At 35.0% G+C, this 24,963-nt stretch overlaps 1 protein-coding gene across 3 annotated transcripts in view; it reads right to left on the bottom strand.

Moving 5' to 3' along the window:
• LRRC7 (leucine rich repeat containing 7) overlaps positions 1–24,963 on the bottom strand; it is a 374,132-nt gene that overhangs the window by 45,283 nt on the left and 303,886 nt on the right. For all 3 annotated transcript variants that reach the window (XM_024734618.1, XM_024734620.1, XM_024734619.1), the window contains 2 exons: positions 24,162–24,281; positions 4,759–4,980 (listed from right to left, as the gene is read on the bottom strand). In XM_024734618.1, the coding sequence (XP_024590386.1) occupies positions 4,759–4,980; positions 24,162–24,281 (342 nt within the window). The remainder of the gene's footprint in view (positions 1–4,758; positions 4,981–24,161; positions 24,282–24,963) is intronic.

The raw sequence follows: 24,963 nt of genomic DNA, 5'->3' as shown, positions 1-24,963 counted from the left end.
GATGATACTTAACGTCTATGAAAAATAGATATGTAAAAGTAAGTGTATTAAATTAGAATTCTTAGATATTTTGCCTTGTTTTATTGTGATGGGTAGTTTGAAAGTTGAGATGGTTTCATCATTCAGGTGGAACATCAAAGTTTACTAAGTACTTCTTTATGGCTAAAAAAGGCTAAGTGTGCTGGTTAGGTAAAATATGACATTCATTTAAATTCATTCAACTTCATTAGTGGTAGCATTTATTATGTATGTTCATTGCTATATGGAACTTATTTTAATCAGATTAGAAATTCATTAGTTCTTTAGGTCATATTAAGAGATACAGAGGTATATTTTTTCTAATAATAAAACTTTCCATTTGTTGAGTATTTTTGCTTTTCAAAGAATTGGAAGTGTTCATGTGAGTTCCAGTCAGCATACCATCTGTAGAAGGCAGTTCTATAACTCTGAATTGTAGCTAAAACACGTTTAACTAATATTATTTGACAGAAAGGGACACTGAGGCCACAGCAAGAGTCTGGATCATGTGGTTAATTTAATGGTAAGACTGGTACACAGAACTTGGGTTCTGGGCTAGATAGACCTGAATTAAAATTTCAGCTTGACCAATTATACCTCTCACAAGTAGCTTGACCAATTATACCTCTTACAAGTTACTTATTTTCTCTGTGCCTTGGTTTCTTCATTTATAAAAAGGAAATAAGATTATTGTGAGGACTAAATGAAATAGCGTGTGTAAGCAGGACCAGCTATGTAATTAGTGGGGCCTGATGCAAAATGAAAATGTGAGGCTCTTTGTTGAATGATTTTTAAGAATTACAAGCTGGTGACAGCAGAGCATTAAACCAAGTGTGGGGCACTTCCAAGGGCAGGACTTTGTGCAGCTGCACAGTTCACACACCATGAAGCTAGGCCTGTGTGTAAGATACATGGTATTTATAGCGTAAATACACTATATATAGTATAAATAGCATAGTCGGCACTCAATGTATGGCAACTGTTGTCTTTTCTTTTCCTACTTTCATTCAGACTTCTCTTCCCTGAATTAAAAAAATGTAGATTCGTTGTAATCGGTTGTTTTTCACCTGTAGCATTCCAAAAAGTGATTACATTTTAAAAGTAAAATCTCCAAGCTTTAGTAGAAATTATTGTGCTTTATCATGCTGCACACAGTATGTTTATTTGTACTATGTTTATTTTTTATTTACTTATTTTTTTAACATCTTTATTGGAGTATAATTGCTTTACAATGTTGTGTTAGTTTCTGATGTATAACAAAGTGAATCAGCTGTACGTATACATATGTCCCCATATCCCCTCCCTATTGCGCTCCCTCCCACCCTCCCTATCCCACCCGTTTAGGTGGTCACAAAGCACAGAGCTGATCTCCCTGTTATGCGGCTGCTTCTCACTAGCTATCTGTTTTACATTTGGTAGTGTATATATATCAATGCTACTCTCTCACTTCATCCCAGCTTACCCTTCTGTACTATGTTTATGATGTCTTCTTGCACTTAAAAATTATGAATGACTTAGATTTTTTCCATATTTTACTTGACCAAATTTAACATTGTTTTTTGTAGTAATCATTTAAGAAAACTCTGTTTTCTCTTAATGGCCCTTTTAATGCACCACTAGAAATGCCTTATGAAAATAGAGTAACTTGATTTATATGCCTGAAACCCATATTAGAATTTTCAGTTACCTCCTTGGTCTTTACACTTCAATCACTACTCTATAATTTTTATGTGAAACTATACAGTTCTTAAATGTTTTAAATATTTTCCTCCTTTTTTTCTTGTTAAATATGGAAAAAGTCTTGCTTTAAAGGGCACACACACATATTAGAGAGGTCTGAGTTTTCAAAAGAAAAATGAGTTAGGAAGGTAAAAAATACAAAAAATATTTTTATTATGAGAGTGAATTACGTAACCTCCTTCAGCCTCTTTCTGTCTGTTTGTCTTCTATCTATAGACTAGGGAGGTTGGACTGATATTAAGTGCCCTCCAGTATTTTAATTCTTAAAGTTTTGTATTTCTATTTCTTCTGTTTCCTATTTCTTTACTCTCAGTGCCAGGCTTACTTTGTGTGCATGTAGAATTGTATCATTTGACTCTCTCAAAACCTTTTTGAATATTGTTGGTGGGTGGTAATGTTCTCATTTTATAAGGAGAAAAACAGAACCTCAGGAGAGAGTTAATGAATTGTCCAGATTCACACATTTTAATAAAAGTTAACATGAAACTCGAACTCCAAATTCTGAGACCTATTCCTAGTATTCTCTTTCCTGAATGCTGCAGAGCTAAACAAAGAAGTGGAGAGGTTAGAAAAAGAAAAAGAGATGAAAGAAAACAGTGTAGTAGTTGTGGTGTGCTGGAAAATGTTTAAGAGCTGGCTGGGGAAGGGGAGGGCCCTGGTTTGTAGTGTTTGCTCATTTCCCTGGTGTAATTATCCCCACAATTTCAACCTATCAGTGTGGTGTCGCTGAAGGTAGAGTTTGGAAGATATGCACACAGTAATGAGCCAGGATGAGTATGCTCCAGCATGCCACTGGTAGTGGATAAATATTACACTGTATCATGAAAAAGGTTTTGAGAAACTGTCTCCAGATTTATAACTCAGGGGAGGGGGGAGCATAGTCTGGGGACTAGTACTATTGGTTTAAATGCTCTTTAGGTTTTCTCGTGGTCACTCCAAAGTTTTCATCTCAGCATTCCAAACCATTTCAGCCTGAAACCAAGGCAGAAAAAACCAGGAATTCAAAAGGAATTACACTTAAGTACTTTCCTTAATATAACCATTGAATGTTTAAGTTTTTATCTCTCAGTTTGAAAGACACCTGATGCTGTTAAGAGTTACAAATCAAAACACTTCCAATGACTATAAATACATTCTTTGAAAGAATCATGGTATTTTAAGTTTGATAAGCATGTAAACTAAAACTTAGTAATCCTCTCATTAAGTCAAGCTATATAATTTATGTATTTTTTGAGAAATAATGTAAAAAAGGCCTTTAGAGTGTTCAGAATAACTGTATGCTAATACTAACCCTACTATTCAAAGTAGGGGAAACAGAGGGCATTGATCTCAGTGGATTTTAAATGTACTGATTCTGGGAGAAAAAAATTTTGTAATAACTTATTAATTATTCCTGTTAACAGGAATCATTAAATCAGAGAACTGGATTGAAGTTATGATATTTGTGGGGGAGAGGATATATGAACAATTTTTAAACTAAGATGCCTGTGGTAAAACATAATTTAAAACTTTATTAACTTTTTAAAATCTCTGGAGGATTAAAACCTCATCTCATTACCTGATTAAAGACACCTGTCTGATTTATTTAACCTTAAATCCAACATTTGGCCTAGATCAAGGCAGGATAGGAAGATTATCTTAAAAAACCCTGTCTCGAGATGTCTGTTATAAAGCAGAAACTAACACACCATTGTAAAGCAATTATACCCCAATAAAGATGTTTAAAAAAAAAAAAAAACCCTGTCTCAGGGCTTCCCTGGTGGTGCAGTGGTTGAGAGTCCGCCTGCTGATGCAGGGGACACGGGTTCATGCCCCGGTCCGGGAAGATCCCACATGCCACGGAGCGGCTGGGCCCGTGAGCCATGGCCGCTGAGCCTGCGCGTCTGGAGCCTGTGCTCCGCAGCGGGAGAGGCCACAACAGTGAGAGGTCCGTGTACCGCCAAAAAAAAAAAAAAAACCTTTCTCAGCTTCAAGAAGGGTATTAAGAAACTTGGGAGATGTCAGGAGCAGCTGGGATCCAAATAATAAATGACTCAACAGCATAAAGGAAAAAACTGGAGAATGAAGATAATCTTGTCTGATATGTTTAGAAAATAAGGACGGTGATACGTGAAGCTTTGAATAAGCAATAATAAAGTGAAATCTTTATAAACCATATTAAGGGGTTAGAGAAGTCAGTGGGAGCTTTGCCTAATTATCTGAAGAATGAAATAAGAGAAATTAATTTAAATTAAATTAAATTTAATTAATTTCTCTTACTAATTAATAAGAGAAATTAATTTTCTGAGAGTATTAATATCTTGATGTCTTACTTTCTAACCTTAATATGACTCAACAGATGAGATCTTATTCAGTGTTCTGGCCTTAAGAAAGAAAAGCAGAGTCTACAATGGAAAACCAGATCCTAATTTAAATAGGTCAGAGGAGCAGCAATTTTTTTTTACTACATGGCACTTATCAATAGCTTTTGGAGCATTTCATAAATGTTTCCTTCCTAACTGCTCTTTATCATTCTGTTCATAGCAAAGCTTTATCTCTGTATTACTCAAAAATCAGAAGATAAAACTTTAAAAAAATGTTTCCACAAATCGAGGGGAATATACAGTTTAGTTCTTACACTGTCAATTTCACCAAAGGCCTTGGTAAATATACCTAATCCATTGAAGCTCTTTGTAACATTCAAAAGCTGTGCTGCAGAGCTAAATTGGAGTTGGGAGTGGGCAGAAGGAGGTGCAGGATAAACCAGAAAAAACTATTCCAATTCATCGATTTTTCTTTATGTGAAATGGGCATTTTACCAACCATCAATTACTATATGTTGTAGTTCTTAACCAATGAAAATAATGATAAAATCCCTAAAAAGAGTGCTCTACTCCATTCAACATGGTGACAGCATTAATGTGTCCCAAACTACATTAATGAGGGAAGGCAAACCACGGATTTATGGGACTTTCCCCAAATATTTCCTGAAAATTTATCAATTATAAAAGCTCTACTCACCTGCTCTGGATAGCCATCCATACTCCTTTGCCCTTTAGTTTGAATTAAGCACCGTCCAGGCTGAGGTCCCCGGGTGGCCTGTGAAGAGGGGATCTGAATAGGCAATGGTGACTGAAACTGCTGGATGGTCACTTTGTTTATGTTTCCCTCATATGGCTGCTGCTCCCGGCTACGATGTTGAAGGCTCTGGGACCCCATCAAAGTCTGGATGTGGCTGCCTGCCTGTGGAGAAGATAATCTGTCAGAAGATTTGTGGTGTTGAAAGGATGTGATTAAAGTAGAAAAAAAAAAAGTACAGAATACCTCTCCAGTAAGTAAAGTGGCATCATTTGGGCTTTCAGCCATGGCTAGGAAGCATAATGAAAAAACAGTAAGGGTCTGCCTGCTGTGGTTTGTGAAAATGCTAATATCAGAGCAAGGTCATGTTAAATACACTTGTCATCTGATGGCTTGCCAAAGCTTATTTTAGCCCCCATTTTAAGGAAACAAAGTTCAGTTTGGAAAATCTCAAGAAGAAAAAGAAGTCACAACTTAAAAAATAAAGTGGAGTTCTATCTGGCATTTCATTTAGAATAATAGCAGGGAGAGAGATGTAATATATGAAACATCAGGGAGAGAATTATAGAAACTACTTTCTAATTCTGCAGCAAAAGAATTGAATTGCATATTTGCCTTTATGCCACACACATGTACAGGAAGCTTGTTCAGGTGAGTATAATCAATATTTATTAATTTTCTGCAATATTAAATCAAGAGTATGGTTTTTGCAATCTTTAAGTTCCATTAAAAATTAATCATGTGATAAATTCCTGCGAATATCTGTAGCCTGTAGAGGCACTAGATATGGAAAGGTCTTTAAAGTGAACTCTGCATGCAGATCATCTTCACATGAGCTTTCAGAGAGACTCATCAGTACCTCATTTAAAACAACAATGATCATTTATCAGCCCTTGAGGGTGGTTGCTAGAGGAGAAAGGGCATGCTTACTTTGGTCTCCCATCTTTAAATGACTGGTGCCTAATCCTGTTTCTCGTTCATTCCGATTTTCTTACCTTCATTCTAGCATGGGCTCCTTGAGTCATTCTACCTGATATCTTTTCTGTCAAGCAAGCAGTTCTGTTTGTGAGCTGATAACCTAGAACATGCCATTTATTTATTTATTTAGCCATGCCTCGCAGCTTGTGGGGCTCTTAATTCCCCGACCAGGGATCAAACCTGTGCCCCCTGCAATGGAAGGGCAGAGTCCTAACTACTGGACTGCCAGGGAAGTCCCCTAGAATGTGCCTTTTAAAATTAAGTATGGTTTAACATGGAGGTCTAACATGGGAAGTGAATGCTTATCTTTAATACTTTTAAACCTACGTTTTAATGCTGCGCTTGGTACTTCACCCATTATTAGGGAAGGATCTGAGGAATTACTTCCTGAATCCATTGTCTTTCTTTTGACCTTTTAAAGGTAGGCAATTTGGAATTTAAAAGTAAATTTCACCTTAGAATTCATTAGTCAGGAAAGTTTGTGAATTTTCCTGACTAATCAAGATTTTTAATTACTATGAAAAAGTCAGATTGGAGGTATAAAGGAAAAATTATTAAACAAGTATTCAAGGAAAAGATGAATTTTAATTATTTTAAAGTTCTTAAAGAAGAGCAACATAAGAGACATAGGAGATGACAGTGATCATGCAAAATCATTTGGAGAGGGAAGGCATGTTGTTTGATTCCAAACAAGAGGTAATTTCAGTGAAGAAAATATTCAAAATTATTATTTAGCAATATGCAAGGGAAAGAAAAAATCATTTGATTATATTTTAGATATCCAACTGATTGTCTTATCATGTACAACTTTTTACATTCAAAAACAGTAAAGATATTTCAGTCATGAGAAACTGGAAGAAAAGATGCAAAAAAAAGTTTCAGGCTATAACAGCACAATAACAAAACAATTATCAATCTAATACTGTCTAATGCAACCAGGGATCAGAAAATTACGACATCATAAACACAACTAAGATAACCTCATAAAGGGCAAATGTGTATTTCTCTAATGTATCTATTTCCTTCTCAGAAATCTAAATGAAAGATGTCACAACTTTCTCAGCCATTCTAGAAGACTGAACACCCTTCTGGTCGAGTTTTTCCTTGTTGCAAATTCAATTCTCTCCTACCTCCTTGGAATTTCATGTTCTCTTGTTTGGTAGGCAAGGAAAGCCATGATAAACCCAGTATCACATTTGGGGCTGCTGTACTCTGAATGAAGTCACTGGCCTGATGAATTATTTAGTTAGAGGAAACGATTTCCTGGAGCTAGAGGAACTGGGGGTGTAGGTGGACTAAGGCTGACTGGCCTGGCTACTGAACAAGCAATTGATTTTACATTTATATCTGCTTCTCACATCCACTGGTATAATACTCATGGGTCTTCAGTTAGTCCTTGAGCCAATGGGAAAGAGGAAGACTGGTTGTTTAATTGAAAGTGACAGACAAGCAAAGAAGTTGTATACCCAGAAAAACTTAGAGAGCTCCAGAACATAGCTCTAGTCCCACAATGCATAATCCATTAGAAAGTCAATATGACTGCTTAATAATAATTTGATTAGAATATTCTGGTAATGGTCTATCTAAGGGTAAAAAAAACATAGATATTATAGAACTATAATAGCCTTTAGACTTATTTTTATGGTTTATTTTTTCCTTCTGATGGGACAGTTTAAACTTTAATTATGCTTTGATTTGAAACTCTTTGAGGGCAAGCACCACATCTTACTTACCATCTTTAATAACCGGCACAGTAACTGGCACTTAAGAAACAATGGCTACTATTCAAATACTAGGTGCTAGATAATGTACTAAAACTTACCTTATACATATTGCCTCCTTTAATCCTTACAATAGCATTAAGGGATAATTATTATTAATTACTATTACTTAATTTTACTGAGGAGGAAACTAAGGCTTGGAGAGGTTAAGTAACTTTCCCCAGTAATTTGCACAACTGGTAAACTGGCCGGACTGGGATTTGAATCAAGGCTGTCTGGCAATCAGAGTTCATGCTCTTAAACACAAAATTACATTGCAACTACCATTCCCCAGAATTTTCTCTCTTCCTACAATAGTTGAACTATGAAATGAAAAGAAACCACAGAAAGGAACAGAAGGATCTGATTTTTAAGGAAGGATATATTAAATTTCTTTAGCAGCTCTTCAATTTGCCAAAGGGCCATTCCTACATATTGAATTAGGTCTATTATCTAGTTTAGATCCTACGTATTTGACTTAGAACTTTACACTTGAGCAATTAGGAGGATACTCTGTGTATTTAGTAATCTTTCCATGATTATGAAATAATGACACTCATGTTCACAGATGGCTTGGCAAAGCATAAAATGGGCATGGAAGGAACATTCTGTAAAATGATTCTGTTCACATCAGTAGCAGTTTTTTCACTCTTTTTTGGGGCTACCGGGTACAATAAATGAGGATGGGGAATGACAGCTATAGAAAGCAAAGAATTAACACTAAATTCTTTGTGAAGGTAAGCAAATATGAATGACACAAGACATCTAAAGGGACAATTATGGTGTGGAGGGACTGTAAAGAGTAAGTTATTGTGACTGGCACAGAGGCTTAAGAAAGGTAATAAGGGTGCTCATGATGAAGTACAAAGGACTGATGAAAATGTAGGAAATATCGAGACTGGATTTGTTCAGATAGAGGGTTAGCTATGAGGACACTGACTCATACTGAAGGAGAATTTGAACATGAAGGTTTCTATAAAGGCTGAGGTACACATTTTGAATGATAAAAAGGAATAGAGATTTGACATTTGTTTTGAACTTTCAATGGGAGGTTGGACAAAATAACATGTATTTGAGAATAGTGATGGAATATGATGTTTTCAAGTTGACCCAAAACCATACTGTCAAGGTTTATGGGGAAAACTTCAATATCCATAGGACCCAAGGAAATATTTATGTCAAAGCCACAGAAAAGAAATGTGATTTGATACCAAATGGCACTGTTCATATGCAATTCATCTCACAGCCCATCAGGCTTATTATGTGGAACTTTGAAATGTTTGGGGGGTTTTGTATGGTATAAAATAAATGACTTTTTCACTACAACAAAGTTTTGGTTCACACTATTTTCTTAGAAAAGAGTGTTAGACTGAGAAGTTTATTACTCAATTTGGTTATCAGTTTTACTACCCATCTTTGCTCTTAGACCACTTGTGGTGCTCCCAAAAATCAAACACAGCCTCAAAGGATGACAGTTTATGCCACTGAGAATATTCAAATGGGTACAACTCATTCTCTAAAATTAAGTTCAAAAGAGTTCTAAAGATGTTTGGAGTCAGCGTCAACAATATAGAATTACATACAAAGGATAATTAAGTAACTGATTTCAAGGAAACATCAGCACTCATTTAAATGAGTCAGTTTCAGTAATTTTGCAAAACAACAACAAAACAGTCCTATCACTTTCTATCTGCACCATGTACTCTGCAGTGTTTCTCCTTCCTTTGTTTTTTTTAACATGCACTTTAGGTTTTAGAAATTGAGACAGTAGGATTTCTGCTTCTGGTATGTGGAGTAGATACACTGTTCCCTATTCCCTCCATTAAGAACAATGAAAACCTCTGGACATTGTACATAAACAAATATAGGAAAACTCTGGGAAGTAGACTGAAGAAGCTAAGGACCAAGTAACAAGATGGTGGTAAATTTCTCAGGTTTTATTTTTGTGTCATATATCCCAGGCTAGGAGTTGAAAAAGTGGGCATCCCCTAAAATGCCAGCCAGTGCAGACAACAAATGCCCTAACAAAAGCCTACTCTCCCTAGCCAAAGAACCAGGAAAAAGGGGCATCCTAGCAAGACAGAAAACTTTTAGATTGCTCTACTACAGCCAAACAACATGGAAAGAACTGTGGTCCCATCCCAACAATGCCAGCAAAGGCCAAGTGGGAAGCTGATACTTCTACCCTTATAGGGATTTAACAAGGCACAACACTCCTGCTGGGGTGGTGTCAGAGAAGGCCAAGTAAGGTGTCATTGCATTCATCCCCACTGACCAGTAGTAAGCCACTCCTCACCCAGTGGTGTTAATGGAGACCACATAAGCAGCATGAACTTACACTCTGACCCGGCAGTAATGAGGCACTCCTCTACCTTACCATTAGGGTGGTTAGAGGAGGTCTTAGTAGAGAGTCAGGATTTTCTCCATCACCCAATTATAATGAGGCTACTCCCACTGAGGTATCAGTGGGGCCATCTGGGAGCTGGAACTTCAATGCCCACCTAGCAATAACTTTGGAGGAGAGGAGACTTTGCCTCAAGTGTCACTGGATGCTAAAGGGAAAAATTGGACTTGTACCTCCACTTGGCCAAAATGAGGTGCTCCACCATTCCTCAACTGGAGTGGTGTCAGAGAAGGCCAGCTGCAACAGATGGTTAAATATAATCCAGAGTTTTATAACATAATATGAAAATGTCTAGGTTTTAATCATACCAAGAACCAGGAAGATCTCAAACAATGAAAAAAGACCACCAATAAAGGCCAACATTGAGAAGACAGAAATTAGAATTACCTGACAAAACTTTTAAGACAACAATTTAAAAAGTGCTTCAATGACCAGTTACACACATGCTTGAAAAAAACTAAAACATAGAAAAATTCTGAAGAAGTTTTCTTAGAATAATGTCTTAGCAAAGAAACAGAAGATGTAAAGAAGAAACAAATAGAAATTTTAGAGCTGGAAAATACAATAACTGAAAAGCTCTGTGAGTAGACTTAACATCAGAATGTAGAGAATAGAGGAAAGAAACAATAAACTGAAAGATAAGACAGTAGAAATTATCTAATCTGTAAAGGAGAGAAAACACATTGAAAAAAAATGAACAGTCTCAGAGACTCTGTTCAAAAGTTCCAACAGTAATATTATCAAAAAAGAGGAGAAAGAAAGTGGAGCTGAAAAATTAAAAGAAGAAATAATGGCTGAAAAATTCTGGAATTTGGCAAATCTTATAGATTTAAGAAGCAGAGAGAATCCCACACAGGGTAAACCCAAAGAAATCCATGCACAAACACATGATAATCAAACTTGTGAAAACTAAAGACAAAGGAGAAATCTTAAAAGCAGCTGGAGAAAAATGACGTCTTACTTATAGAGGAAAAACAATTTGAATGACAGTGGACATCTCATCAAAAACCATGGAGGACAGAGGAAGTGACACAATATTTTTCAAGTGCTGAAGGAAAAGAATTGTCACCCCAACATCCTATACTTGTGAAAATATTCTTCAGTAATTAAAGGGAAATTGAAACATTCTCAGATGAGGGAAAATGAAGAGAATCTGTCACCACTAGACTTATCCTAAAATAATAGCTAAAGGAATTTCTATAAATCAAAAGAAAATGATAAAAGAAGAAAATTTGGAACATTAGGAAAGGAGAAAGAACATGGCAAGCAAATATATGGGTAAAAAAAAAGCTTTCTTTTTCCTCTTGAATTTTCAAAATTATGTTTGACGATTGAAGTAAAATTATGTTACTGTCTGAGGTGATTCTAAATGTATATAGAGGAAATATTTAAGACAATTATACACTGAGGAGGGTGAAGGGACATAAAAGAAGGTAAGGTTTCTATACTTCAGTTGAACTGCTAAGTGATGATGCTAGTAGACTCTTATAAGTTATGTATATGTAATGCAATACCAGGAACAATAACTAAAAAATCTACACAAAAAGATATACTAGAAACACTGTAGAAAAATCAAAATTAAATTCTAAAAAGAATTCAAACACCTCAGAAGAAGCAGGAAAAATAAATTAGAGAAGCAAAAAAAGAGAACAAACAGAAAAAAAAGAACTTAAATTAAGACCTAAACCTTAATGTGTCAAATTAAATTAAATGCATAGAGATTAAATACACAAATTAAAAGACAGATCTTGGCAGGCTGGATTAAAGAACATTATTCAACTATATGCAGACTATAAGAAGTCACTTCAACTATAACGAGCTAGGCAGGTAGATTTTAAAAGAATCAAAAATAAATATCATGCAAATATGAATTAAAGGAAATGAGAGGTGGCTACATTAATACTAGATAAAGTAGATTTCAGAGCAAAGAAAATGTACTAGGAATAAAGAGGAATTTTATAGGATGAAGAAGAGTCAATCCACCAAGAAGACATAGCAATCCTAAATGTATACACAACAAACAACAGAGGTGCAAACGTGTAAAGCAAAATTGATGGAACTAAGAAAAAAATAGACAAATTCGTTATTGTTACAGTTGGACATTTCAACACCCTTCTCTAAACAACTGATAGAAGAACTAGACTGAAAATTAGCAAGAAAAAGAAGAATTCAACAATACCATCAACCCACCAGATCTAATTATCACTTACAGAACATTCTATCTGACAGCAGCAGGATACACATTCTCTTCAAGTTCCTACAGAATATTTACTAAAACTATATCCTGATTTGGAAAACAAATCTCAACAAATTTTAAAGAACTGAAATCACACAGAATGTGTTCTCCAGCCACAATAAATCAAACTAGGAATGAATGATAGGAAAATAAAAGGAAAATATTCAAACACTTGGGAGCTAAACAATGTAGTTCTAAATAATTCATGGATCAGAGAGGAAGTCTCAAGGGAAATAAAACAATACATTGAACTGAATGTAAATGCAAATTTGCAAAATACAGGTAAAGTAGTGCATATACTAGAAAAAAAGACACCTCAAATCAGTAATTAAGACACTACCTCAATAGCTTAGAAAAATAGAAGTCAAATAAACCAAAAGCAAGTGAAGGTAGGAAATAATAAAAAAGTTCAGAAATTGATGAAACAAAATGAATTACAGATAAAATGAATAAAACAAAGAGCTGATTCTTTGAAAAGATCAATAAAATTGACATACTTCTAGCAAGACTGAAAAAGAAAAAGAAAGACACAAATTACCAAAATCAAGAGTGAAGGGGATATCAATAAAGGCCCTGCAGACATCATAAGGATAATAAGGTATAATACTACAAATAACTCTACATAAGTAAATTTGACAACTCATATGAAATGATTCATTTCCTCAAAAAACACAAACTACTATAACTCACACAATATGAACTAGGTAATTTGAATAGTCCTGAAACTATCAAGGTTGGATATAATTTTAAAACTTCCAGGAAAAAAACCTCTGGGCCCAGATGGTTACACTGGAGAATTCTATCAAACATTTAAATAGGAGTCAACAGTAATTCTGCACATACATACTTTTCCAGATAATAGATGAGGCAGAGAAGCGTCTCAATTTGCGAATAAAACCACATAAGGACAGTACAAAAAAAAAAAAAAAAGAAAGAAAAAGAAAACTGCAGACTAATATCCTTTAGAATACTGATGCCAAAGTCCTTAACAAAATATTGGCAAATAGCATTCAGCAATATATAAAAAGAAACATCAATGGCTGAGTGGGGGTTACTTGAATAATACAAAGCTTTTTCAATATTTGAAAATCAACTAATGCAATGCCTTGTATTAATGGGATACAGAAGAAAAATCATGTGATCATATCAAACGAAGCAGAATAATGTTGTCTTGAAGATAAGAGTGTATTTATGTCAAGCACCTTACTACAATGCCTAATATGTATCGTAGATACTGTTTTATGATTATGACAACCAAACTGTTAAGCTTTATTTTTTTCCTCTTGTGGTGTTTGTATTCAGCTAGGGCAATTTTGATGCCAAAAATCTATGTTCTCCTGTTTGGACATTAGAGGACAAACTTTTACAAATACATGAAAGGGAGCTCTGAAGCTTGAAGGAGAGGGGGTAGGAAGTTGCTGTTTCTCTTGCCCTAGGGACTTGGTGACAGTGCATTCTGCTGGCACAGTGCAGTATTGGGGGATGGGATTCAAATTATTTGCTGATCTTAAATTTTTTTAGAGCCAAATACTGGTAATATGCTCCAGTGCTTCAAATGATAGATAAAATAGTGAGGCAATAGGGCCTTTCCCTTCAGTGCATATGCCTTAGGACGGCAGCTGGCTGATATGTGCAGGCAGTCATTTGTGGCTTAGTGTAAATCTATAAGCAAATTTTTCTGTGATTAAATGTCAACTTATAAAACATAGCTCTGGAATTGGAAATTATTAATCAAAATGAAAAAAATAACAGAGGATCCATAATAGAAAAAATGGTGAAATTAGAGCTAAATCTACACATTCTACCTACAGTTTGTTGTGTGATGATGCTGACTTTTACATTCCTGAAATAAAATGAAAAGGAAGGTGTTAGCACTAACAATAAAAGTTTGACAATTACTTATTTTGCCCTTAAGATTTCTAGGAACCTAAAGGTAGTGAAGTAAGTCAGATAAAAATCAAGTGTCAAGAAATGGCACCTTATCATTTTGACATCCTCTATTTGGCAGCAATCCTTGATCATCTGCCAGTTGTCATGTGGCTTAGGTCTTCAAATTACATACTCAATCACGGACATTTTCATTACAATGGATTAATTTCACATTTTACTTTTGCTTTTATATTTCTTCTGAAATGAAGATAGTATAAATGTTATTGAGTTAGCTCCATTTTCTGAAGTAGAATAGTCATTTGTGTTAAGGAACACCTATGTTAAGAATTGATGAAGTAAGTAGTTTTAATCTAGCACTGTTTTCTATTGCTTTGATCTGTGGCAAGATTTCTTTTTTTTTCCTCTTACTTAATAGCCATTTGATAGACACTCTTCAGGTTTGCACTTTTATTAAGGAAATAATTTAGAGTCAGTCTGGATAAGAACAATCTCCTGATTTTATGACAGTAATGTCCTACACTACTGGAGATAGCTATATTGTTGCACTGGTATTAGGAGATAAAATAACGTGCTTTGTGAATTAAAGAATTAATGTTGTATTAAGTACGAAAATCCAATACAAAAGCGACTGTGAAACTAAACAATATTCAGCTGTCATTCTTGCTGTAAGTTAGGGAAGAATTTTCCATTCACATTTCTACAACTTCCTGCCTGCTCTATTTTTTAGAACAAATTTAATTACATAATAGGAATAGAGTAAGTTTTAAAAATACCTATGAATTAAATAATACTAAAATCAACTGATTAAAATATATCATCCTGGCTGTTCAGATTAACAAAAGGAGTATTTGAAATGGATCATTAAATACAGAAAATTATTTCATTGATTTTTTTCAAAAGCTTCTTCCTGATTTAGCCACTAAGTGTATGGAACTGCCTCTGATATCCCATTTTCATGAAATTTTTGACTTCCTACTGGCCATGTACTCTTGCTTTGGCAATTAATTCTTGTTTAGCAAGCAAGTCTTTATATATTTTCAGCCTTCTCTCTCTTATATAAATAATTTCCAATTATAGGGAGATTTGAATCTAATTGGATGTATTCATTCTTATTTCTCTAGTATAGCAAAAGGCATGGCTTCATGGGCACACTGGAAAAGGTAACACAATCATCAATCAATAAGCTTTTTTTAAAAAGGGTACATTTAGTTCATCTGAATAACAGTTCTGATACTGGTAAACCCAAAAGAAGTGCAATATGAAATTCTCAAGACTAGATTTGAACCCTTAGCTTACAATTCCTGTAATTGTTCTTTGGAATGTTGTATATATTTTAACTTGTACAACCCCAAACAGTGCATTTTTATCCTGTTCTAGAACAATGACATATTTATTCCATAAAGACCATGCTGAGGCTAGTGTGATAGAGACAGAGGCATGTATTTGTTAGGGAGGGAAATTAGTGGCTGTCTTAATATAGACACTAAATATAAGCATCAAAAATTTCAATGAGCCTTCAATACATGTTTGATAGATGCCTAAAAATGTCATCAATAGTTGATCCTTAATCACAGAAGTCCCCTAAGATATAATTTTCATCTACTTATTTTATTCCTAATCCTTCCTAACCTGGAGTGATATTTATGACAGTGGGTATGTTCACCTCTCAGGCAACTGGTGTGATTGGAACTGTTGCTTAAAACTCCCTTTTCAACCTAAGGGTGAAATTAAGGTGTGGATACTTACTATTCACACAAATATTCAGTTCCAGATTATTTCTGAATACCGAAACTCAAAGGAAAGTGGAGTTGCATTATCATTGATCTAGAGAGTCAAAGTTCTGCTAGGGTTAGAGGTTCTTTTTCATTTGGACACCTTTGGTGTTTTCCCACAGTTCTGCTTTCCTTTTTAAACTTATGTCCCTTGAAAAAAGTGGCTTTTGGTCAAAAGAAAAACTCAATATATTTGTGTAAGAAATGTCTCTCTGGGGGCAACAGATAGTGCTAAAAGTTTTTGTTTATTTGTTTTTGATAATTAAAAAATCTATAATTGTATGACTTCATCAATCTACCCTTTCACTGACTCACTTCTCGTTTTGGGGGCAAAGCTCACTGATAGCAAATGCATTTGACTGCTATTTATTTCTTCTTGAAGTCCAGCAGCCTCAGTAGAAGTGACACCAACATGAGTGAGGGTGATAGGAAGAGGATGGTTGAGGGAAGCAAGGAGAATCTCAACCTACCAGCTGACTCAAAAAGATCTCTTTTCCTAATGTTTATAAAAATGTTTGGAGTTCAAAATGACTCTATATGCAGGATTCCGGACGCGCAGGCTCAGCGGCCATGGCTCACGGGCCCAGCCACTCCGCAGCATGTGGGATCTTCCCAGACTGGGTCACGAACCCGTGTACCCTGCATTGGCAGGCGGATTCTCAACCACTGTGCCACCAGGGAAGCCCTGCAGTCTGTTTTTGAGTTTCAGTGATGACCCAGTCTACCAGAAGAAAAGTTTACTGCAACCAGTGCAAAATTTCCTCCCATCAGAGGAGAAAAATGAGGCTTGGGAAAGAGAATCAGAAAAGAGGGAGCCAGGATTGTGCTTGGCATTACTCACAGTAATAGAGAATATTGGTTTTGTTTGCTTATGAACTGATGAAGTTGAGGCATTACTCCTGGGCATTCTTCACTGTTAATGAGGCATATTGCTTTAGGAGGGAAAAAATACAAAGCCTCAGGTGAAACTTACACTACTTGACCTATTTCTTTCTGTACAAAAGGAGAGTTTAGCTATGGCATTGACATTCACTAAAGTTTAAAAACCATTTTTTTAGAATTTCAATATTACTTAAACTAGAGCAGATAGGCTTGACTTTTATGTTATTGATGGAAATAGGAAACATTTCTATTTCCTGTCTCTTATCTCTCATATGTTAAGGTTTACCCAGTTGATTTTCATATCTGCTTCATCCACACCTTGACTTGCTCTGTTATAGCCTCAGGATTTGTTCTACTTGTTGCCATTCCTATGTTTTCTAATATTTAAATCTTCACCTATCTTTCTTGTCTATTCCAGACTTTCCTCTATTTCTGTGTAAGTGAGTTACATGCGCCTTCTGCCCCTGCCCCACCTCCCGTCCTCTGCCTTTGATATAAGGGATTCCAAGAGCAATAATGTCCATTCTCAGTTAAATATAAAAGCCAATAATTGTAGTTACATTTATTTCAGTTGTACATATATAGAGTACTGATAGCAATATTTGTTTTTAAAGGCAGTAATTTTGGAGAAAATTACTTTTCAATGACTACAACTTAAAGATTATACATTTTAGATAAGATTTTTTATAGCATAATAAAATGATTTTATTTAAATTACCAAATGTATAGCTTGATTTTTCTTAAGGTGAGAAACATCAACTTATTTCAAAATGACATAAATTTATTCTTATCCTGTGAAAAATTCTGCAACAGACTGATTTTTGTTACCAAGTGAAAAATCAATCCCAGTAGTAGTTTGATTCAGTTGTTTTAAACACAAATGATGGTGTGGTTGTATAGTCAATAGCAAAACAATTTAAGATTTTCAAAAGGTATTTTAGACTTGATCTTTCTATATATGTATAAAAAGAAACAGTAAAATGCATTATACTAAGAAACATGACAAATGGCAAAATTATAATAAGGAATGAATGTTAATAAATTAAAAAAATTTTAATACGTCACATGGTCTGAAAAAGCAAAAATTTCAATTTGGGGGCCTGTGAAAGAAAGAATTAAAAGAACATAAAAATGATCAAACCCCACAAAATTTCTTTTAGTTTCTGCTAATGAGTCCCTGGGCATGCCTCAGAGATGACGAGCATCTGGAAATCCTGAAGCTCTTAATGGCTGAGCTTGCAATGGCTGGCATTGTAGATGTGAGAAAATCATGGGCAAGTTCAGCATAAGGGGCATGTCTGTGAGCCAAGACTAAATTAGCTACATTTTTATACCTTTTTCTTCAACTATGTACATCCTGATGTTGACCCTTGATACCCACCTTTATTATTCTAACTGCCAAGTCATTATGCACTTAACCTAGAATAACAGACACTTGAGGAGGGAAGGGTCACTAATGCTGAAAGAGACCTTTGAATGTCTAGTCTTTACATATTAAAGAATTTTCAGATTTAATATCACTGGAATTTTAAAGTTTCTTGGTTACTCTTTCAAGAAGAGAAATGTTTTAAGTTTCATTTGTTTTAATATGTCACTTCAGCCTTTTTGCTGCAATGTTTTCCTGCTCCAGCATTTTAACATACTCTTACAGGTATTGTCCTTCAATTTAAAATCTTCTCAGGGATATTAAAGCTTTTTAAGACTCTCAATACTTTTAACAGAGTTTGTCATTTCATATTTAGAGAAAAACAGCCTTGTCATCCTTATGGAGAATGCTACCAAATCAGAGTACAATGTCTGACTTTAAAAATGAAAATGGTTTTCGTTTATATTTTACATTATGACCTTCATACTATAATCGGTTACATTTAGGAGAGTCATCTAAAATATTTAGTCACCCATGTGATCTTGGCAAGTAATCTAACCTCAACTCCAAGTCTCTAACTGAGAAAGTCTAAATTCAGTTTCTTCTTTCATTAAAGTGGACAAAAATAATAGTGTTTACCTCATATGATTGTTGTGAACATAAGACGAACAAATACATGAAAGCATTTAGCACAATGCCTGACACAGGTAGTATTTAATGCAAGGTACCTCATAGTTCTTACCATGGTGACTGTGACTTAATCCAATAGACTGAAGCAGTAAAAGCAATGATGTGATACGACTCTAAAATGCAGATACTCCTTCTGAGCACTTTTGTTAAAAACTAAAGTTTTTAACAGCAATTCTCAAAGTGCTCAAGCAGTACTGTCTGGAATTTGAGGGTGTGAGGGTGGATTTACCTTACTGTGACATGCTCTTCTAGCAGTGATTCCCAGACTTTTTGAATTAATGGACACCAGAATTTGAGATTTTGGAGACTGACATAGCACGGGAGAATTTAAAAACTACCTCCTACTATTATGCCACTGAAAAAAGAGGCTAGGATTTAACACCCTCAACACTTTGCCATATATTAGCCACTCTCAGGTACATAGAACAATGATGGTGGATACAGGAGCAAAATTCTTTCTGATAGATGAACACATTTTGTTTATGTTATATATCTAAACCTCTGGATCCACAGGTTGGAGGGTACCCATATTGGTTCTCCTGTAATGCTTGGAGTACTGCTAGGCATAGCCATAGGTATTACCAATATTGGTTCAAAAGATACAACAACTAGAACAGAGAGCCACAAGTTCAATCATAGTCTTTCTAAAATGGATTTCCCATGGAATCTCTGCAGCATCACAGTACTTTCTGATCACAGTAGTATCACAGTACTAGTACTACACAGTAGTATTATCCTAGTAGTAGCATCATAGTAGTATCCCTTGGCACAGAGATAAGATTTAAAAAATCTTCGGCAGAGACTTTGAGAAGCAGACTCAAATGGGGTACTGACTAAGGCTTCTTCACCACTTATTATCCTTGATTCCGCATTCCATTTGTAGTTTAACTTCTGATTTTTCATTCTCATCCTATCTAGCCTAATGACTACTTACTTCAGGACAATGGCAAAACCAACACTGACTTTAAAAAAAATTGATTGTAGAATAAAATATAAACTCAAAGAATAATAGTACAATGTTCACCCCTATTTTGGTAAATCCAGCAGCCCAGGCTAATAATCCATTACCATTTTCATTTCCTTAGGTTGATTCTCACTAGAATTTTAACTTGATATCCTCAATTAATATATAATAAAAAACTAAAATTGAATATTTAAAGCATTCTTTATTCTCTTTACTCTGTGATGTAATAGGTAAACATATCCATTATTAGGTTCTAAAGTCTCAGATTTTAGGCAAAAGTGTTATAACATAGGGTAGTCAGAAAATGCTTATGATAGTAGGAAGAAGCTATAAGTGAGTTTACACATGAAAGACATGGTAAAATTTTAAATACATATTACATTATTTCACATTTGACAGGACGTATAAAAGGCTACTGAAATTTTCAGATAGATTAAACAATTATTTTAGCCGTTAACAAGAATAACTAGCTCACAAATGTTTAATCAATACAGAATTGCATGGGGTTCTCAAAGCAAGTAGAGAAGCAAGCAAATGATCATCATGATTTGTATTGATGATGATTAAACATAATATTATGGACTTTGAAAATAGATTTTATGTAAAATGGTTGCATGAATGGATAATGTAAACATCTGTTAATTCCATTTAGAGTAATAAATGAATAAGGCTTTTCCTTTTATGGGAAAATTATAGTAGCCCTTTGCAACTAAGTACGTGATTACGGTTCTCTCTTTGGTTAGGTTATGTAAGGGTCCCTTGGCTCTGATAGGTACTCCTTCAATTTCCTACCATCACATTCACAATCTCCTCTTTTTTCATAAAGAAGCAGATTTCCCTACTTCCCTGAGATTTCCAACTTCCTCTTCACCAATCGCTTCTCATCAGCCTTAAATGTAATCATCTTAAATATTCCTTCTGTCTTCCTCATGTCCCCTTCCAGATTCTACCGTAATTCTCTTTCCTTTTAAAAGGAAACTCCTTTCTTGAGTTTTTAAAGTTTCTCTATTTCTTAATGTAGGTTCCTATGGATTCTGCCCCGTCAATTAAGTAAATTACTTTTTGTCGCTAAAGCCAAGGAGCCTTTACTCACTTACCTTGCTTGATTTTTTTTTGCACCATGTGATACTGTTGACCCTTCCCTCCTTTAAACATTTTTTTCTACTTGATTTCTAAGGTGCCACTTTTCCTTGTTTTTCCTTCTACAGTTTTTTAGTGGTCATTGGAGTTGAAAGCACATCTATTCTATTCCAACAGATTAGTCAAGGCCAATCATATAATTCCATTCATCTTGCTAGGGGTGAGAAGTCTTTAGCTATTTTGGATCAATGAGATGTAAAAAGAGGCTTGTGGGGGGATTTAGGGAAAAAGGGTTTTGCTTGTAAGAGACAGCTATGGGAAACCTGGTTCTCTCTCCTGATGGATTGGAAGGAGGAAGCTTGTTATCTTCAGTTGCCATAGGTAGCCATCTGATAATTATGAAAGGAACCAAGTTTAGGATAAAGCCAACAATATGAATGGAAAAGTGGAGAGGGAAATAAAAACTAAGTATTTAAAATTATCTAACTGAAGACTAATCTGAGCCTTACCCTAGATCTTGTCTACTTCTTATGTTAGCTAAATATTTTAGTGTTCAAGGCTGGAATTTTCTATAACTTGTGGTAGAAAGAAACTTATTGACAAAATCGATGGTCATTTCTTCTCTGTTCTTGTTTCTAAGGACATGCCTTAAATGTTGGTGTTCTGTGGAGTTCTGTGTCATCTATCTGTCTCACTCATGACTCAATTATGACTTATGTTCTAATGATTGCTAAATTGTATCGCCAGCTAAGATTTCTCTCCTGAACTTCAGATAACTATATCTAAATATCCACTAAAAATTTCCACTCAGATTTCCTAAAGATACCTCAAATCTACATCTTAAAATTTAAACTTCCCTCCCCTCCTCCAGTTACACCTATTACTCTTTTGCTTTCCCATCTCAGTGAATGGCACATCATGACTCATATAAATTAGAAACCTGGGGATTAGTCTTGGAACTCTTAGCTGTCTCTTAGGCCCTACGTCCAGTCAATCACAAGATCACGTTGGCTCTACCTTTTAAGAATATATTGGATCTTTGCATTTTCTCTCTACCACCCGTTGCTTCCATCTACTCTCCCTTGGATTACAAGAGAAGCTTTGTAACTCATTCCATGGCCTCTAGTTTTTCTGCTCCCCAATTCATTCTCTGAAAAGCTGTTAGAGTGCTCTTTAGACGAAAATTTAATGATGTCTCTTCCCTGTTTAAAACACTTCTTCCCATTTCTTTCAGGATAAAGCCCAGCATAATCTGGTTTATGCTTATCCTCCTAGCTTTCTCTTATGCCACCCTTCTCTCTTAACTTTCTTTAATTTCTTTACTAAACTTGTGTCCTGTCCAGGTGCTCTCTTAGCCATCTTCACAGGAGTATATCTGCAGTGCTGGATATTGCTCAATAGGCAGATTAATAACGTGTATAACACCTGCAAATCAGAACATTAACAATATTTGGGGTAAAATAATTTGATATTTAATATATCTTTTTAAAAAAGCACTGAAGGGCTTCCCTGGTGGTGCAGTGGTTGAGAGTCCGCCTGCCGATTCAGGGGACGCGGGTTCGTGCCCCGGTCCAGGAAGATCCCACATGCCGCGGAGCGGCTGGACCCATGAGCCATGGCCGCTGAGCCTGCGCGTCCGGAGCCTGTGCTCCACAACGGGAGAGGCCACAACAGTGAGAGGCCCGCGTACAGCAAAAAAAAAAAAACACCAAAAAACAAGCAAACAAAAAAAAACACTGAAGTATTTATCAAGGGAAAAAATCACCACTTATGTTACAAAGAAAGTATGGGATTATGTAGTGTATATGTTATGAAGCACAATTATAAAATGAACATTTATGAGCTTAAGAACTAGAGTGTAAGAATCACAATTCAGCTTAAGAAACAGGACAGTACTAAAACTAATATCAGCTTCCTCCCTGATTCTGCCCCCAGCCTCCCCTTTAGAGATAACCATAATCCCAGTTATGTTAACCATTCCCTTATAAAAAGTTTTCTCACTCATATACTTATGAGCCTAAATAATATATTTTTAGTTTTGCTTGTTTTTGAGATTTATATATATGGAACTCTTGATGTGTGCCATCTTCTGAAACTTGTTTTTCACTCAAACTATGTTTCTAAAGTTTATACACATTATCCTAATTATAGCTAACAAATGTTCATTGCTGTAAAGTATTCCCTTGTGTGAATATTTTTTATCACATTTCTTGTGATAGACATTTAGGCTTATCCAGTATTCTACCATTGTACGTGTTGGTATCTTGAATGACATACACAAGAGTTCTTCTAGGATATCTTAGGAGGCCAATTATTGGAATGTTGGGTATATGTATATTCAGCTTTATAAGATAATTTGTTGCCAATGTGATTGTAATTTATAGTCCCACAAGAAGTATAGAGCTTACATTACTCTTATACTTGCAGAGAACTTATATTTTCATACTTCTTAATTTTTGTAAGTCCAGTAGGTATAAAATAGCATTTTTTCTGTATTTCCCTGATTGATAAAAAGGTTCAGTTTTATTTTAATGTTAATTTACTCTCCTGATGCCCTTGTATTTTATCATACTTTTGGTACTGTGTTATATGACTTTTCATATTGATTTGTAGGAGTTTTAAAAAATATATTCTGGAATATAAATCTCTTGTCCCTCATATATGTTGCAATTATCTTCTCGGTTATAGCTTTCTTTTTGCTCCCTTTATGGTGATTTAACATGATGTATTACAATTACCTACTTATCACTGAACCTACCTCACCAGACTAATAGGTACTAGAGGTAAGACACCATACCATATTTTATTCATTTTTGTTCCCTAACATCTAGCAAGTACTCAACACATAGTAGTGCTGCTTAGCACATACAGTTGCTCACTAAGTGTCTGATGAATGAATGACAGGATGAATGAGTTGCTATGACTTTAGAAATGGTGAATCAATTTTTTGTGGTCAAATTTCATTTTATGCAAATTGGCTACACCATGCTGCTGAATCCAACAGAGTCAGAAAGTATACATTACACAATTTCCGGTAGTTGCACTTCACAGGTGGGTGTCAGACACAAATAAGAGGTGACAGATCTTCAGATAGGTGGCAGGATGTTGTTTATAAAAATTCATTACCAGCTCTGAGCATTTGGCAGTGTTCACTTTTCATTCTTTTCAATGCACTTACAGTTAACCAGACTCCCTATTGTGGGATAGTATTTAGCCTAAATTTATCACAAAGTTAGAAATGATGTTAAGATGCAAGATATGGATTACATATTACAATGGATATGCAAGATTCATGGTTTGTGTCATTAATTTGAAATTGGTTACCTTTTTAGTAATGGTGTCCGGAGGTACATCCCGCCTCCCAAGAGGATAAGGATTCCACTGGCCACTAGGAGATACATCTTCTTGTCCATTGTCTAAAATGTTGCTTTGCTGGGACGGGGTCTATTGCAAAAATGGTATGGCATTCTTTAGTGATGTAATAGAAGTTTATCATAGTTTTCTGAAAAGAGTCCCTCATGATTATGGTAAAATTAATTTTGTTTAATCACAGAAAAACATATATCCTAAACTGGAGGTATTATTATATACTATTTACGTGGTAAGAACTGTAAATTAATAGCTTTTTGGAAGCAGTGAGAAATTCAATTAAAATAACCATCTTATAGTTATTTACTGAATTTTAAAGAGAAGTTTAAATTTACAGTACTGGAATAAAAATAATCATTATAAAATTAACCAATTGTTAAAAACTACAACATTTAAAAGTTGCTTCATTTGTTTCTTTAGTGTGATCTTACCACTTGGAATATAAACTGAAACCATATAATACATAGTATGTAACTTCCAATATTCCAAACCATAACCTAAAACAAATTTTATAAGGCTGTATTGATTCGGGGAGAATGTGTCTTGCACTAATCCAAAATGGTATTAACACTAGCATAGTGCGAGATTCATGGCACTATGACATTATCAACAGATCGCTTAGAGGAAAGATTAACACATCAAAAAATATTGTGCTGTTAGAATTTCAGTGTAAATAAATCATAATTGTTTTGATTCCAAATTGATTTATATAGACCATTTATGCATTAAAGTTTACACTCTTCATATATATTTTATT

This window comes from Neophocaena asiaeorientalis, unplaced genomic scaffold (genome assembly GCF_003031525.2).
Source record: "Neophocaena asiaeorientalis asiaeorientalis breed wild unplaced genomic scaffold, Neophocaena_asiaeorientalis_V1.1 scaffold15, whole genome shotgun sequence".
NCBI classification, from domain to species: Eukaryota; Metazoa; Chordata; class Mammalia; order Artiodactyla; family Phocoenidae; genus Neophocaena; species Neophocaena asiaeorientalis.
The sequence above is the reverse complement of the archived record's forward strand: the minus strand, read 5'-3'. Positions and strand labels throughout refer to the sequence as shown.